Source organism: Lactuca sativa, chromosome 9 (assembly GCF_002870075.4).
Source record: "Lactuca sativa cultivar Salinas chromosome 9, Lsat_Salinas_v11, whole genome shotgun sequence".
NCBI lineage: Eukaryota > Viridiplantae > Streptophyta > Magnoliopsida > Asterales > Asteraceae > Lactuca > Lactuca sativa.
Window position 1 is genome coordinate 102,225,242 of NC_056631.2, and position 15,488 is coordinate 102,240,729.

The window sequence follows — 15,488 nt, forward strand, 5'->3', positions numbered from 1 at the left end:
ATCTGCATGTAATTGTTTTTCTTATGAATAGGGGATTCTTGAGGCTACAAAGGAAGTCCTACCACTTGCACAACACAGACAATGTGTTAGGTATATATATGCCAACTTTATAAAGGTGTATAGTGGTGTGGAGTTTTAAAATATGTTATGGGTTGCTACAAAATCAACTATTGAAGGGGAGTTCAACATGAACATGCAAAAGATTAGGGATATTAGTCCATCTGCTTATGAACATCTAACGGCAAGGGATCCGAGTTCACGGTGCAGGGCCTTTTATGGTGGAGGATTGGCATGTGAGGCAGTAGAAAATGGAATGGCTGAATGTTTTAATGCAATTATCGTGGATGCTAGAAAAAAGCCCCTACTGACCATGCTTAAGGAAATATGACTATAGATGATGGAAATATTCTATAATATGAAGGGAGAAGGATAGAAATGGGATATTAAAATATGTCCAACAGCAATTAAGAAGATGGAAGCATTTGGTGAAAGTTTAAAGTAAGTTACCCAAAAATTAATTCACTAATATTATCTTTCATATGCTAATGTACTCTTAATTACAGGACCTGGTATGTTCATCCTAGTGGTTTAATTGCTTTTGAAGTGAGGAATGGTTTTTACTCTTACGATGTTGACTTACAAGAGTATTCTTGTACTTGTCATTTGTAGGTTGTACCAGGGATACCTTGTGTACATGCCCAAGCTGCCATTATGTATACACAATAGGATCCTATGAGCTACATTAGTAGTTGGTTTAGTAAAGAGAAATATATGTTAACATTTGGTTCTAACATACTACCAGTCAATGGTAGCAATATGTGGTTGGAATCTCCTTATCCAAAGCCCCTCTCACCTATTGAAAGAAGGATGCTAGGAAGGCCAACCATCAAGAGAAAGAGGCATGTTTCTGAACATGAGGACAAGTTTTCACAATTATCATCTAAGGGTAGAATTGTCCAATGTACAAACTGCCAGCAAAAGGGTCATAATAAGGTCTCTTGCCAAAATCCCAAGGTGATCCCCGAACCAAAACCAAAGAAGAAAATAGGAAGGCCTAAGTTGGATCCTACTCTTACCCATTAGAGAAGAGGTGGAAGAGGAGGTGGTAGAAGCAATAGAGGTGGTAGAGGTGAGATGGGGGAAAGTATAAATGGACCAGAGTTTGAGGTTAAACCCGAGTATGAGGTTAAACCTCAGTATGAGGTTAAACCTGATGTTGAGGTTGAACCCGATGTTGTGAATGAGGGAGATGGAACTGATATATCAGATATGGATATAATAGTAAGTTCCATTCTAAATTTGAGGTCATCAAACTATAGTGATTTTGAAATAATGTCTACTCTTGGAATTAATGAATCTCAATTGAAGGAGTTTGGATCTTTAAATATGGTGAGTCTTTATTTTTAATGGCATTACAAATCAAAGCCAAATTTTGAAATTATTTGTGTTTTTATTCAAGAAACCAATGTTCAATAAGAGACTCAAACAGTACCAGTGACTGAAGAAAAGGTCATTGAAAAAGAGGTCAAGGTTCAAGAAGAGACACAGAATAATGTGGATACCCAAGAAATCATGAGGATGAACACCCAAGAAAACAGGATAAGGAACACCCAACAAATCAGGAGGAGGAAGCCATCAGAGAGGATAACTTAGTTAAAGTTGAAGAAGCAGGTGGTGAGCAAATTTGGGATGAGTGAAAGCAAAGCACTTAATTTAGAATAGGGCAAATGATTGTGATATGGTAGCCCTTTTTGTAACAAAGTCATTTTGTTGGCTTTATATAACTCTCTGGGTAACAATTTCCCTTTTTGTAAATTTTTTGGAAAGTCAAAAACTATGACATACTTTGGTATGGTTTATAATGTTATTTGGAATATATTTTGTAATGCAGATTCCTATAGTTATTTGGTATGTACTTTTGTATGGTTTGTAATGCAGTTTCCTATAGTTATTTGGTATGTACATTCCATAAGAAATAGTGAATCCTAACATTACATAGAAACATAATTAAACATCCTAAAATTACAACAATAACCCAAACAATTGCAATTAAACCAAATATGCATTTCATACTCAGATACCTTTACATTAGAATATCAATTTTTCACAATTCATACCATTACATTCCAAAAGAAACAGGGAATCATACAACTTGTATTGTATGATGAATGAGAACCTTCATATTTGGAAAATTAAGACTAACTCATTGACAAATAGTCAAGGGACGCACTAGGAGAACTGGTAAACAATGTTGTGCACTAGTCAAGTCCACCACAAAGAACAACAAAATTATTCATCATGATTTACTAAAAGTCTAGTAAATGTGGTTATACTCACAAGGTTAAGTATAATTCTGAATCATTGAAAAGTTTCAATGAATGGCGGAACGAATAAGAAGAATCAAATAAGCAAAAAGATAAAAGTTTCTCCAATCTAAAAAGATGGGAGAGTACTTTAGTATCGTGTTTTATGATCATCTTGTTGATTATGAAACCATATCACAATTAATACTTTAAGGACACCTTAGTGCACTAGTATGGCTAATAAGAGGAATCGGAAATTATTGAAATGGTTAAATCAAAAAGGATGAGTCATACTTCGTTCCAAAATCAAGTCTTAGAGTCATACTCCAAGATTGTGACTTGAGTGACACATATTAAGAAGTTTTAACACACTAATCAAATGTGAAGTAGAAAATTGTTTTTCTTACTCTTACACGTTTGAAATTGGTAAGTTGTGATGTCTTGGATAAGACAAAGACCAACTACGATCAATTGTGTGTCATGTTTTTCTTGATAAGAATCCTTACTAACTCTTGAATAGTTGTTTGTCAAGAAATGTATCTTGACAAAGAGAATATCATATGTCAAGAGGTTAGTGGGAGTCTAAATGATCTTGAAAAGGTTCAAGAACTAATCAATAGTAAACCTATTAGACACTAGCACACGACTTGAGGTTTGTAACCTATCGTGTTAATACATTCTTGTTTTTGTGCCATTCCACTAAAGTTGTTTATGTATATGAGTTCTACGAGTTCTTAATAGAATGCATAAAGGCAAGCACCTTGTTCAATGAAAGTACATTGAATAGTATAGGTGAGCTACTAAATAACTTGGAAGCAATGGTGGGACCCTTGATGGCAAGAAATTAAGAATGGAAAAGTATTGTCCATAAGATTTTGGATTTGTCACAAACATTATATTATGATTATGGTTATGAAAAATTCACATGGATAAGAGCACATACACCATAAAATCTAAGTAATAAGGTTTCTGTCCACTTCATGAAAATGAATTGTGAGGAAACACTTTCACTAAGAGAGATTTTAAGGAGATAGCGATTGTGCAAATTGCATTCTCAAATTCGATTATGAGTACGACATCCCTCTTCATAGTTCGAATTATGAGATTTGGTAATTAGTTTAAACATTTAAGACTTATTGCTATAAGTGTTGAAATTGTTTAGACACGCATATGAGCTATCTAAGGAAAGGTGTATGAGTTTGAGAAGCTTAGATAAAGGCTTATCGAAGCATATCATATTAGAACTATGAACTTTGGAAGTCAATAAGTATTGCTTTCTAGAAGTTCAACTGTTTTCTGAATACGTGTCAAAGCTAGTGGGAGCATAAATGTTATGATGGTATGGATATAATCATCATGTTAGTGGGAGCATGATTATTATTTTAAGTGTTGCAAGTTAGCAATATTAATTATAGAAAACAAAAGTTTCACTTTGCAAAGTTGTAGGGGTTGAAAAGTTGTTTTGCTATAATTAAGGGAGAGAATATTATACTTTGTTTCAAAATCCAAAAGCTTGTATCAAGAAATTTTAATCAAATTTAGTCAAAAGACATACATGGATGTTATGTTGAAAAGATTCAACATAAATGAATTCTATATATGGGAATATTATAGCAAGAAACTGGTAAAGTATCACATTTTTCATTATGAATCGTGTCCCATATGGGTATATGATCGATTGCATATGTTGTAATATTCGAACATTCTAAATTTTCCAAATGCCTAGGGCATTAAGAGGGAAAAGGTACTAGAATCTGATAGACTAAATAATTAAACAACTGTCAAGGACAATCTAAGGTTCGCCAAGGATTGGTCGCTTGTGAGCAGTTGGAAGTATGGTAATGGATGGACCATATTGGCATTATTATGAATAGATAGGAATCTATTAAGAATGAGTTGTCATATGGCAAATATGGAAATGTTTCCATATTGGGAGTTGGATATCGAAAATCTATGTCTAGATTAGAAACTTTTATGCAAGAAGGATGTTCAAAGAATGTACTTTGAATAAGAGACTTCATATCTATGGAATTGACTTGTAGCAATCTCCAATAGAGCACTTTGTAATTTCATTGGCAAAGTCTTTGTGATTTTGGTACTGTAACATTACAAAGGGTCATTGCATAAAATGTTAGAAGCAAACATATTCTAATAGTGGGAAGAATTTGGTATTCTTACACTAATGATAGGGATTAGGAGTTGTGAAAGGAGTATCATTGAAAATGTTTTCAATTAATCTGTTTCACAAAGTAAGGACTATAGGTAAACATAGTGTGCATGCTTGGTGCATGGGACAATTGCTGTTACAATTCAAGTAATAAGTTGATTACCCGAAACATTATACAATGAATAATGTGTAATCAATATGGTGACTAAATAAAAGGAGTTTTATTTATACTCAAAAGTTTGGGGCCATATTGAATTCGATTATTCTTGTGTTTCACTTTGCATGTTTTGACTTCTAGAATAAATAGGTTATTCAAACCATCCAAAGTTGATAAATACTTTAGAAGTAGGTATTGAAGCTAGACTGTTATGAATCTGTTTGTAGATTGTCTAAAGTGTTTAGAGATAGCACAAGTTTGTTGCAGAGTTCATGAGTGCTCCTATAAGTTCATGAGTGCTCCTATAATCGCTTCATGGATTTTATCACAAGTGATTGGTGAGACGATAATATCTTATATTCTTGAAACCGAGATATGTGAGTTGTATTCTGTAAGTTGGTTGCACATTGATAATATGTAAACGCACCAATAACTTGGTGTTATAAAACATATTGTTGTGTGTGTTTTGATGAGTAGGTACAAGCGAGCATTTTAGTCGAAGTTAATCCATTCCTTTTACCCAAAGTGGGATAAAAGCGATATATGTAGGCCCCTCGATGATTTAGTGATGACACCCTAAGCACTTGGCCAAGCCGGGACTAAGTTGATGTGTTCAATTGTAGTCTATTGTTAGTCATCATAAATCGGAAATTGGGAAACAACACATGAACAGAGAGTATGATTAAAATACCTTTCTCGGTTCATACGATATCTAGAATGGAGGAATATATGATCCCTTATCTAAAGGACGCATTACTGATAAGATCAGAGTTGATAGCGGCTTTTGAAAGCTACAATTGTTGATCAGGTTCTGAAGTCGTAGTCGAAAATAGTTATTAGACTTATCCAAGTAGGAGACTGTTGGATTAGGTGTCTAAGACCATAACTATTTTGGAATGTACTTGACCCAATTATGAGCATGGTCCTTTTGGGTTGCCTTCACCATAGCAACTAATAGGATGAACTAAGGAGAAAGATGATTAATTATGATTTATTAATATATTATAAGAATAATATAGTAAAGGAGAAATCATATTGTTTAATTCATATTAGTCAAGAATTAATTTTGTGACTAAAAGAGATTAATTAAATAAAGGGGACTGATATTATAATTATAAGATAGTTGCATAAATGGGCTAATGGACTCCATAGAAGTTGGAGTGGACAAAATCTATGGGGAAACCCATAAGAATTCGTCCAAGGCTTCTAAGGAGGGAGTATATGGGCTGCTTAGAGCTTAAGCAGTCAAATTAGGGTTTCCTTGTATGATAACCCTAATAGACCCCAAAGGCCCCAAAAACGTGGCTAAGTGATCCCTAAGGGTTCTTGGACTTTTTGTGCCTTCTCCTCCTTCTCCTAAGTCATCTTGTTGCTCATGGTGTTTGTGATTCCATTAGAGGTGCAACATTTGAGGCACTAAGCTTTCAAGAGTCAAGATCAAGAAGAATTGAGATTGTTATTGCAACATAACAATCAAGCTTAGACCTAAACCCTAATTTATATGTTAATTCGATTATTGTATGCTAGATCTAGGGCTCATGAGATTTGGATGATTATTGCATGTTTATTAAACAAACTAGATCCAAAGCTTTAGGGTTTACATGTACACCATAGGATTGATGTAGTGCTCAAAACTCATCAGCTACTACCTGATATGTTTATATGCTAGCATGATACGTTATATGGGATAGTGGTAGTAGGCGGGGAATAGTCCCCAAGTTTGGTTATTGGACCGACGGGTAGGCCGGGCACCCTTGATATGCCTAACAATATGTTTATGTTATGATTTTTGTGGTAGTAATAGGGGTGAAATAGTCTCCCAAGCCGGTTGGAATAAACTAGAGGGTAAGTCAGCACCCCAGAACTGTCTGACATGGGTAGGTCGGGGACCCTAGAATCGCCCGTCAGGATAGGTCAGCACCCTAGAACTACTTGACATGGGTAAGTCGGGCACCCCAGAATTGCCCATCAGTATGTTTAATGTATGGTATGTGGTATGATGGGGGAATTCACTAAGCTTTGTGCTTACAATTTTCAGTTTTGTTTTCAGGTACCTCTTCGTCGAAGGGGAAGGAGCCGACAAGGTAGCAACGCATCACACACATGATTTCTGCACTATGATGTTCTGGGATTGTACTCTGAAATATTATTATTATTCCATGACACGCTTTTATGAATATTGATTATGGTTTTACGAACTTATATGTTATCGATGATGTTTTTCAATAAACAGTTTTATAAGAATAATTAAAAACAAATTTTTGGCCATGATTTTTGGGATGTTACAGATGCAAGGTTGTGGATCAAGGAAGAGCTTATGGATCTTGATTATGTGCTTCATTTACAGCTTGTTTGAGGTACAAAGCTTTGATCTTGTTCATTGTTGGTTTAGATCTATGTTGTGTGAGTTTTTGTCCCTTTTTAGCCACAAGAATGAGATCTAGTGGTCTGGTACCACTCCATGAGCTATGAGTTGCCACTATTGGTGTTTCTGAGGTTCTATATGCATAAAGTTGCATCCTTTAGGATTTGGAATCCCCCAGGCATGAGATGGTGTCCATTTGGTGAAAGTATAATGCTTTATCTTGAAGATTGGTTCTTTTGGGGCATGCAAAGTCACTAAGTCATTGAGTACGCCCTACATACTTACTAAGGTGGATTTTTGCATTTGGGCTTCGTGGTTGGTATTCATTTTGGGCTTGGGTGTTTGAGTTATTAATGGGTTATCTGAGTATAAGTGTTTTGGACAAGGTAAATTGGTTGGGCTTTAAGGTAAGGCCCATGTAAGGGGTTTAGGCCCAATTTGGAAAATTGGGCCATCTTTGGGCCTTGGTTGATTATATGGCTTTTGTGCCTTTCAGATTGTGAGTTTGGGCATTAGTTTTGGACCAAGCTAGGTTAAGGGTAAAATGTTCTTTTTACCCAAGTATGGATTTATGGTTATGGATTGGAACCCAATTATTGATTGGGTGTTGTTTTGATATTGACAATTCGGGGATCTGTTAGCCAACGTCCATGGATCGTCTATGTGATTCGGCAGAGCGAGGTGAGCCTCCTTATTGGGTTTAGCAGGTCGCAAGCATCAAAGCCGGCCCATGGTTTTTATGTAAGAAAGCTAGATGTTTGTGTAACTCGTGCATGTGTTATGCGATGGTATGTTTACCGGGTGAGGCCCGATGCCAGGTAATGCCTGATGAGTATATTGTATGCTAGTTATTAGTAGTTGTTTTTATGCTTACCGAGCGAGGCCTGATGACGGGAGAGGCTTGATGGTTGTATAGTGTGCTATAGTCTTTGTGATTATTGCATGGACTAGCAAGGTTATATGTTTATATGATTATGTGTGTATCGGGCAGGGCCCAATGTCAGGTTAGGCAGGGTGATTGATAGATCTGTAATCTGAGCGGGGCTCGAGGCCGAGTGTGACTCGAGACCGGGAGAGGCCCGATGGAGGGAAAGGGGCCTAATATGCGATTTATGTTTTTGTGGTATGTGGTATCTTAGGAAACTCGCTAAGCTTTGTGCTTACAATTTTTATTTTATGTTTCAGTTCCTTGGTTTTCAAATGGAAGGGGTCAGGATGATTGCAGCGCACACACCACCTGTTTCGCATTCCATGATTTACTCTGATTTGATGATGATATTCTAAAACTAAATTACCTTGGTTTTATGGGAATAATATGTACTAATGCTTTATTAATATAAAAACAAAATTTTTTATGTCGAGGTAGCAGTCATTGGACATGTCCCTTCTTTAAAGTGAAGGTAGGAGAGTGAGATGACTTACTAGGACAGAGCGAGCCAAAGGGAATCAATAGTGGAGTAGACAGAAAGGAAAGATTACGACTCTTTCCGATAGAGAACCAAAGAGAAGACGGAGCAAGCCAGAGACCTATTCCATATGATAAAGCTACCCATTGAGGGAGCTTAAACCGATGTCCCTATGTGCCAGTCGTTACCTTCCTTTCAGATAGGTACTTCCCTGCATACTATACTTATCTAATTCTAGTTTCAAGCCATAGGAGTTATATGTGGTATGTTACATATTGTTTGATGATTTTATTTTAAAAAAATTATGTGGCTCAAATTTGTTCTCGAAATAATAAATTTTCTCAATTGAACACTCCATTATATATATATATATATATATATATATATATATATATATATATATATATATATATACATATGAAGATATACATACATATGAGATGTATATGCATATGTACATACATATGAAATGTATATTGATATGCAGATGAAAATTCGTAGGAAATTTAAAAGTGAAGAAGAATAGTTTTAAATTCATATAAATATGCATATACATATGAAAATGCATATGAATTGTATGTATACTTGCATATAAAATGTACATGCTCATATGTACTATGACCGAGCAGCTTAATTGTACCCATGTGTCTCTTGAAGTCACCTTCCACACAACTCATAGCTACAGCCTATAACACCTTCTTGAACTCCAACACAATGTAAGCTTTTCTAAAATTTACTTAGATGTGTCTAGCACATTGCTTGTGCTCCACATGTGGCAAGGTGTCATTTATAGATTCAAGAAAACCCTATAAAGAAACCATGATATAGGTAAGTATTTATAAGTAACTTGAAAATGATTCACAGTTTACAAAATAACTTACTTTGTGTTGATCTGATATAACCACCAAGCCTCTTCCATCATTAGGATCTACATCACTAGTAAGGAGCTCAAGAAACCAATTCTAATTAGATTTCTTTTCTACATCAATAACAACCCAAGCTAATTGATAATCTTGGTTGTTGGCATATCTACCAATGGTTGTTAGCAATTCCATCTTCACCTTCCCTTTTAGAAAGCACCCATCCAACCCAATTACTCTTCTACACCTCTTTTCCAGCTAACACTTTAATGCATTGAAACATACGTAGAACCTATAAAAATAATTCTTTCCATATGTATTGGTCATTACACCAACTTGGCATGAGGACCCCATGGCTGATCTTTACAACTCAGGGGTATAATCCCATATGCTTGCATAATGTTCAATAAGTTTAGCTTTATCAAATGTTTGTCCCATTTTTTGCCTTTCTCACTTGTCCTATAGATACTACACATGTATCCTTCTGTTTTATGTTAACAATCATTTCCCAAAGTTTCATCTTTGGATTACTTTCTTTTTCAGTGATATAATGCCTTCTTATCCTTTCAGGGACACAATATACCCAAACTTAAACTACACATAACATTTATTGTTACCATTTAATGCTTTGAGCTAAAAAGATCTTCCTTATACATCAATATAAAGACTGAAAGGGAATTTACTATCTTCCTTTCTCTTTCCACGTCTAGCAACAATTCTTCTGCTGATGGTTGGATCATGAATTTTATAGTTGTTTTTAACTAGCTCATCTTCATCTTAATCACTCATCCAATAAGTAACATGGTACACTTGGGCTCTGATTTCGTCACCGATACTATAATTTTGTAGGTTTCATCACTTAATAGAACATTTATGAAGACATCCTTACGTTTATCAAGTGTTGGCACAAACTTTTGTTGTGGTTCGTGGTCTATGTAAATGTCGTGGAGCTCAAAATAATTTTCATTCAACCCAAAAAATGCTCATGTATGCCATCAAAAGGGTCGACACACCCTTCGAATGACGAAGCCATTACACACTCCTGCATAAACACAAACATTATACACTACAAACTTGAAGAAGACACATGATCAGAACACAATAAGAACTTACCTTGCGAAGAAGACTATCTTGATTTGGCTCCAAACTTGAAGAAAACATACTCTAATCTTCTTCAAAAACCCTCTTTTATGATGCGATTATGTGTTTACTCGAAAGTTTAAGTGAACAATACAAAATGTTATGTAAGATGGGGGGGGGGGGGGGGGGGGGGTTAGGCTAACAGCTACAAAACGGAAAGGGGTTTTCTATTTGACGGTGTTAATGAGGCTATATGGCATCCACCTGGCCTTGGTAACCGACGAATGTGAGAAAAACCAGTGAAATTATATAGGTTATTTATAGAAAAGTCCTAAACTTTTTTCAAAAGTTTCAATAAAATCCTAAAAGTTTTTTTAAAACAGAAAAATCTCAATATTTTAAAAAAATCATATAATCTATGTTCAAAGATTAAAAAAAAAAAAAACTTTTTCATTACTTTAGGCAAAACATCAAAATATTGAGACTTTTCTGTTTAAAAAAAACCTTTAGGATTTAACTAAAATTTATGAAAAAAATTTGAAACTTTTTTGTGGATAACCCAAATGATATAAATGAAAAAATTAAAGCAAATGTAAGATATTAATGGACTTAAAAAAAACAACTATGGGCAAAAACAGAAAAAACTTGCAAACTTTAAGGGCTTTTATAATATATGAAAAAATTATCTAAAGATTTTTAACAAATTAACTAATTTCATTCTCACACGCGACTCCCCATTCATTTTCAGAGGGAATTTAGAATAACGATACTCCACACATACAGTTGCAAGTTGCAACGTTCACCCAATTCGAATTTCAAACCCTTCTTCAACGGTCAAAAGTACCACCAATTTCATTTGCTTCAGTAACTTTAGCGAACGATCGATCCATTTCTCCCCAATTGCTCAAATTCTGCAACAATTAACCACTCTCGATCCATTCGCTGCAATTTTTTCCCCAAATCTCAACATTTTCCATCTCTGTGTTTGCTAATTTTCAAATGTCAACCCCTCAACTAAATTCTTCCAGTGCAACATCGCATATAGAGCGCACTCCAAACAAGCATTTACCTCTTGATTCGACCTCAATGGTGCGAGTAATCGCAAGGATTCGTCCATTCTTGCCTCACGAGATTTCTAGGTCAAATGATGCTGATATCGATAAATCAATACCATGTGTCTCCGTTCTTGATTCACCACTACAATCTGCCTCAGAAGTTACTGTGAGACTCAAAGATCCACACTCTTGGTATGTATACGATCTCTTTAATTTTCTCCCCTCTTTCTCTCCGAGTTTGTTTAGCTGGATGGAAACTTTAAAACACGAAATGATGTTATTTCTTCGCAGTCGGAATGAAAATTACAAGCTAGATTCCTTTTATGGTCAAGAAGATAACAATCTGATACGGATCTTTGAAAGAGAAGTGATGCCTCTGATTCCTGCTGTACTAAACGGCTTCAATGCCACTGTTTTCGCTTATGGAGCTACCGGTAGTGGAAAAACTTTTACAATGCAGGTTTGTGTTCTTCTCTTCTTGATTAATTTTGATCCCCTGATTCGTTTTCCATTCACTTATTTTCAATTGATTTTGAGTTGAAACCCTAAATGTTTTGACTTGATACAGGGAAGTGATGAGTTGCCAGGTTTGATGCGAATGGCTACATCAAGCATCCTCTCGATGTGTGAAAAGATTGGGAATACTGTACAAGTTTCATACTACGAGATCTACATGGATCGATGTTATGATCTTTTAGAAGACACACCAAAACCAAAAGAAATTACCATTTTAGACGATAAACAAGGGAATCCTCATCTCAGAAATCTATCCAAAATCCCAATATATTCAATGTCTGATTTTCATGACGTTTTCCTTCGTGGAATACAGAGGCGAAAAGTTGCACACACAGGTCTTAATGATGTCTCAAGTAGAAGCCATGGGGTACTCGTCATTTCTGTTTCAAGATCTTGTGAAAATGGTGCTTTGATTGGGAAACTAAATCTCATTGATTTAGCAGGTTAAATTTCTTCTTTAAAAAACATACCCATATAAAAGTATTTTCTTTAGTTGATAATGATATAGTTGATAAAATATAGTTACTTTTCCATTCATCAGGCAATGAAGATAACAGGAGAAGTGGCAATGAAGGTGTTCGACTTATTGAGAGTCAAAAAATTAATCAGTCTCTATTTGCATTATCAAACGTCATTTATGCGCTCAATAACAAGAATACTCGGATTCCGTATAGAGAATCCAAACTCACACGGATTTTGCAAGATTCCTTAGGGGGAACAAATCATGCTTTAATGGTCGCTTGCCTCGTAAGCTCATTAACTTTTTTTTTAGCCATTTTGTTTTAGAGTAAATTACACAAATGGTCCCTATGGTTTAGGGTAATTACATATTTGGTTTTAACTTACTTTTTTAGTTTGGAAAGCTCCTAATGTTATTTTTGTTTTCTTTGTCTTACCTGGACCATTATGTCATTATTTAAATAATAAATTATACGAATGATCCCTATAGTTTAGGGTGATTTGTATGTTTGGTTCCTAATTTATTTTTTTAACTCACTGTTTGCTTTTATTATGCACTTAGTTGATGTCTTAATTGAAAAGACTATTTTACCCTTGATTTTTTTAATTTATTTATATAAACACTTCCAACCAAATACGTAAATTATCCAAACCACAAGGACCATTCGTGTAAAACTCTTATTTAAATAAATTAAAATAGGGTTTTTAGATAAGATAAGATGAGGTGGGGTTAGAGTTGAGGTATGTTTATTTATAAATTAAATAATCAATGACAAAATAATTTTTTTAGATAAGACAGGATCAAACGTATAACAAAAAAACAAACAGTAAGGACCTTCCAAATTTAAACAACAAGTTAGAAACCAAACGTGTAAATCATTCCAAACCATGGGGACCATTTGTGTAATTTACTCTTTGTTTTATTTAACTGCAATTACTAATTTGTTGGTTATTATGTTACCAGAATCCAGGGGAGTATGAACAATCTGTCCATACAGTTAGTTTGGCAGCAAGGTCCCGACGTGTCTCTAACTTTCTACACTCTGCTCAGAAGCATAATAATAATAATAATAATAATACCCGAGGGACTGAAGTTGACATGGAGGAAAAGCTTAGGGTATGGCTCGAATCTAAAGGAAAGACAAAAAATGATATTCCATTCACTACAACTCCCCGTTCTATAAGCTCTACGAAGAAGCACATTACATTCCAGAGCTCTGGAAAACCAAAGCCAATTGCCACATTAGGTACTCACCTTTTTTTGTTTCTTTCTTTTATTTATTTTTTTATTATTATTATTTTTTTTTGTTACGCATGCAAAATTACAAATTCGTGTGTATCAGAGGAACAAGTTGAAAAAGGGTTGAAAATGACACCAACAAGGAAAGTGCTATTTCCCATCAACTCCAACATTATTGATCCAATCACTCCTAAACACGACTCAGTTGCGGATGAAACAGACACTCCACTTAATAAATTCAAAGCAATGAGTTGTAATTTGAAGGTAAAAACGATTAAACATTTATTATTATTATTATTATTATTTTTAGCTTGTCATCCTCATAATGTTTTGAAATTTCAATCACAGAGCACTCTCGCCCAAGAATACGTCAACTTCCTAAACACAGCGAACAAGTAAGTTAAAGTCAATTTGACAATTTCTTGTTTGTTTTAATTTATGCGAGAATTTAAATGCTAAACTCTCAACTATATTTTTGGATTCCAAACCAGGGGAGAGCTTCTACAGTTGAAGGTAATTTTCACATCTTTTTATAACAAGTTAAGTTATTATTACATACTTACTTGAGCTGTGAATTTATTTTTTTATCCTGTGAATTTATTTTTTCAGGGAATTGGAGAAAAGATGGCTGAATACATACTTGAGCTTAGAGATATGACCCCACTCAAATCCGTATGTCATGCCATAACTTGGTTTCATTTAATTTCTTATATGAATTTGAACGTTAGTTATTTTTGTTATGATGGCTAACAACTTATACTTGCGTGCAGCTAAATGATTTGGAGAAAATTGGAATTTCATCCAAACAGGTAATATAAGTTTTTTTTTTCTCCCTTTTATGCTTCACAAAGAAAACCATAGGTTCAAGTAGATGTTTTTTGTTTTACAATGTGTGATATTTGATTCAAAATGTAAATTCTGTTTGTACATTTTGTGCAGGTTGGAAACATGTTTGGAAGAACAGCGAAAGGGTTGTTTGATTGATTTCAAGTTTTCACTAGGTTGTTGAGAGGATAGAGAAAGAAATATGTTAGTTGTTTGATGATAAGGTAGCAAAATAATGGATGGTGGTAATATTGTATTACCACATCTAAGTCAATCATGTTGCAATTATTTGGATTGCGTGTATGGTTTGTAGAATGTAACTCATATTACCAGAAATTGACGTCGACAAAATGGAATTTAATTTTGTGCTCATTTGCAACGGAATCCCACGAAATTGACGTCGACATAATAGGCATTTTTTTCCATTGTAACTTTATTTTAAGGTAGATGTCTAAATTTGATAAGTATTCATATATGATTCTATCAGAGGTGTATGTTTGAATGAAGTGGCTCGATCCGATCCAAATAAGTGCCATTGAAATATCTATGTCAAATAGCTCAAACTAAATTAAACTCGGGTCGAAACATCCGAATTATAATTCAGTTTAGATCCATTTTTTCAATTTAGAGCTTTCAAGAGTCTTTTAGAAAATAAAATAAGAAAATCAAATGATTTATTTGGCAATTAAATTTTTTTGAAAACCATTTGTTTGTGAATTAAGTTTTTGTAATTAGAAACAAATTTCTATATGTATTAATTTTTTTAATATTTATTTTTTAGTTTTTAATTTTGGCAATACCTTCTAATAATTTGTGAAATATATCTAATAGATTAAAAAAAATTATTCGGCTTTCTTAGATTATTCGGTTCTAACTTTAGTAACCAAGACCAATCCGAAATTTAAAATAATAAGTTGGTTTTAATACAAACCAATTAACCAAGACCAATCCGAAATTTAAAATAATAAGTTGGTTTTAATACAAACCAATTCCAATCATTTATTTCGATCCAAATTGTCTTTGTGAAACAATCATTACTAAAAATGTAAATCGAG

The 15,488-nt window shown here is 34.3% G+C and overlaps 1 protein-coding gene across 1 annotated transcript; it reads left to right on the forward strand.

The window, feature by feature from the left end:
* The first annotated feature begins 11,076 nt into the window (after nucleotides 1-11,076).
* LOC111920706 (kinesin-like protein KIN-10B) lies at nucleotides 11,077-14,805 on the forward strand. The gene is made up of 11 exons (XM_023916275.3): nucleotides 11,077-11,585; nucleotides 11,685-11,853; nucleotides 11,962-12,352; nucleotides 12,451-12,656; nucleotides 13,333-13,615; nucleotides 13,712-13,872; nucleotides 13,957-14,003; nucleotides 14,100-14,121; nucleotides 14,218-14,280; nucleotides 14,379-14,417; nucleotides 14,548-14,805. The coding sequence occupies exons 1-11, from the start codon at nucleotides 11,338-11,340 to the stop codon at nucleotides 14,590-14,592; spliced, it is 1,674 nt and encodes a 557-aa protein (XP_023772043.1). The 5' UTR covers nucleotides 11,077-11,337; the 3' UTR covers nucleotides 14,593-14,805.
* The last annotated feature ends 683 nt before the right edge of the window (nucleotides 14,806-15,488 follow it).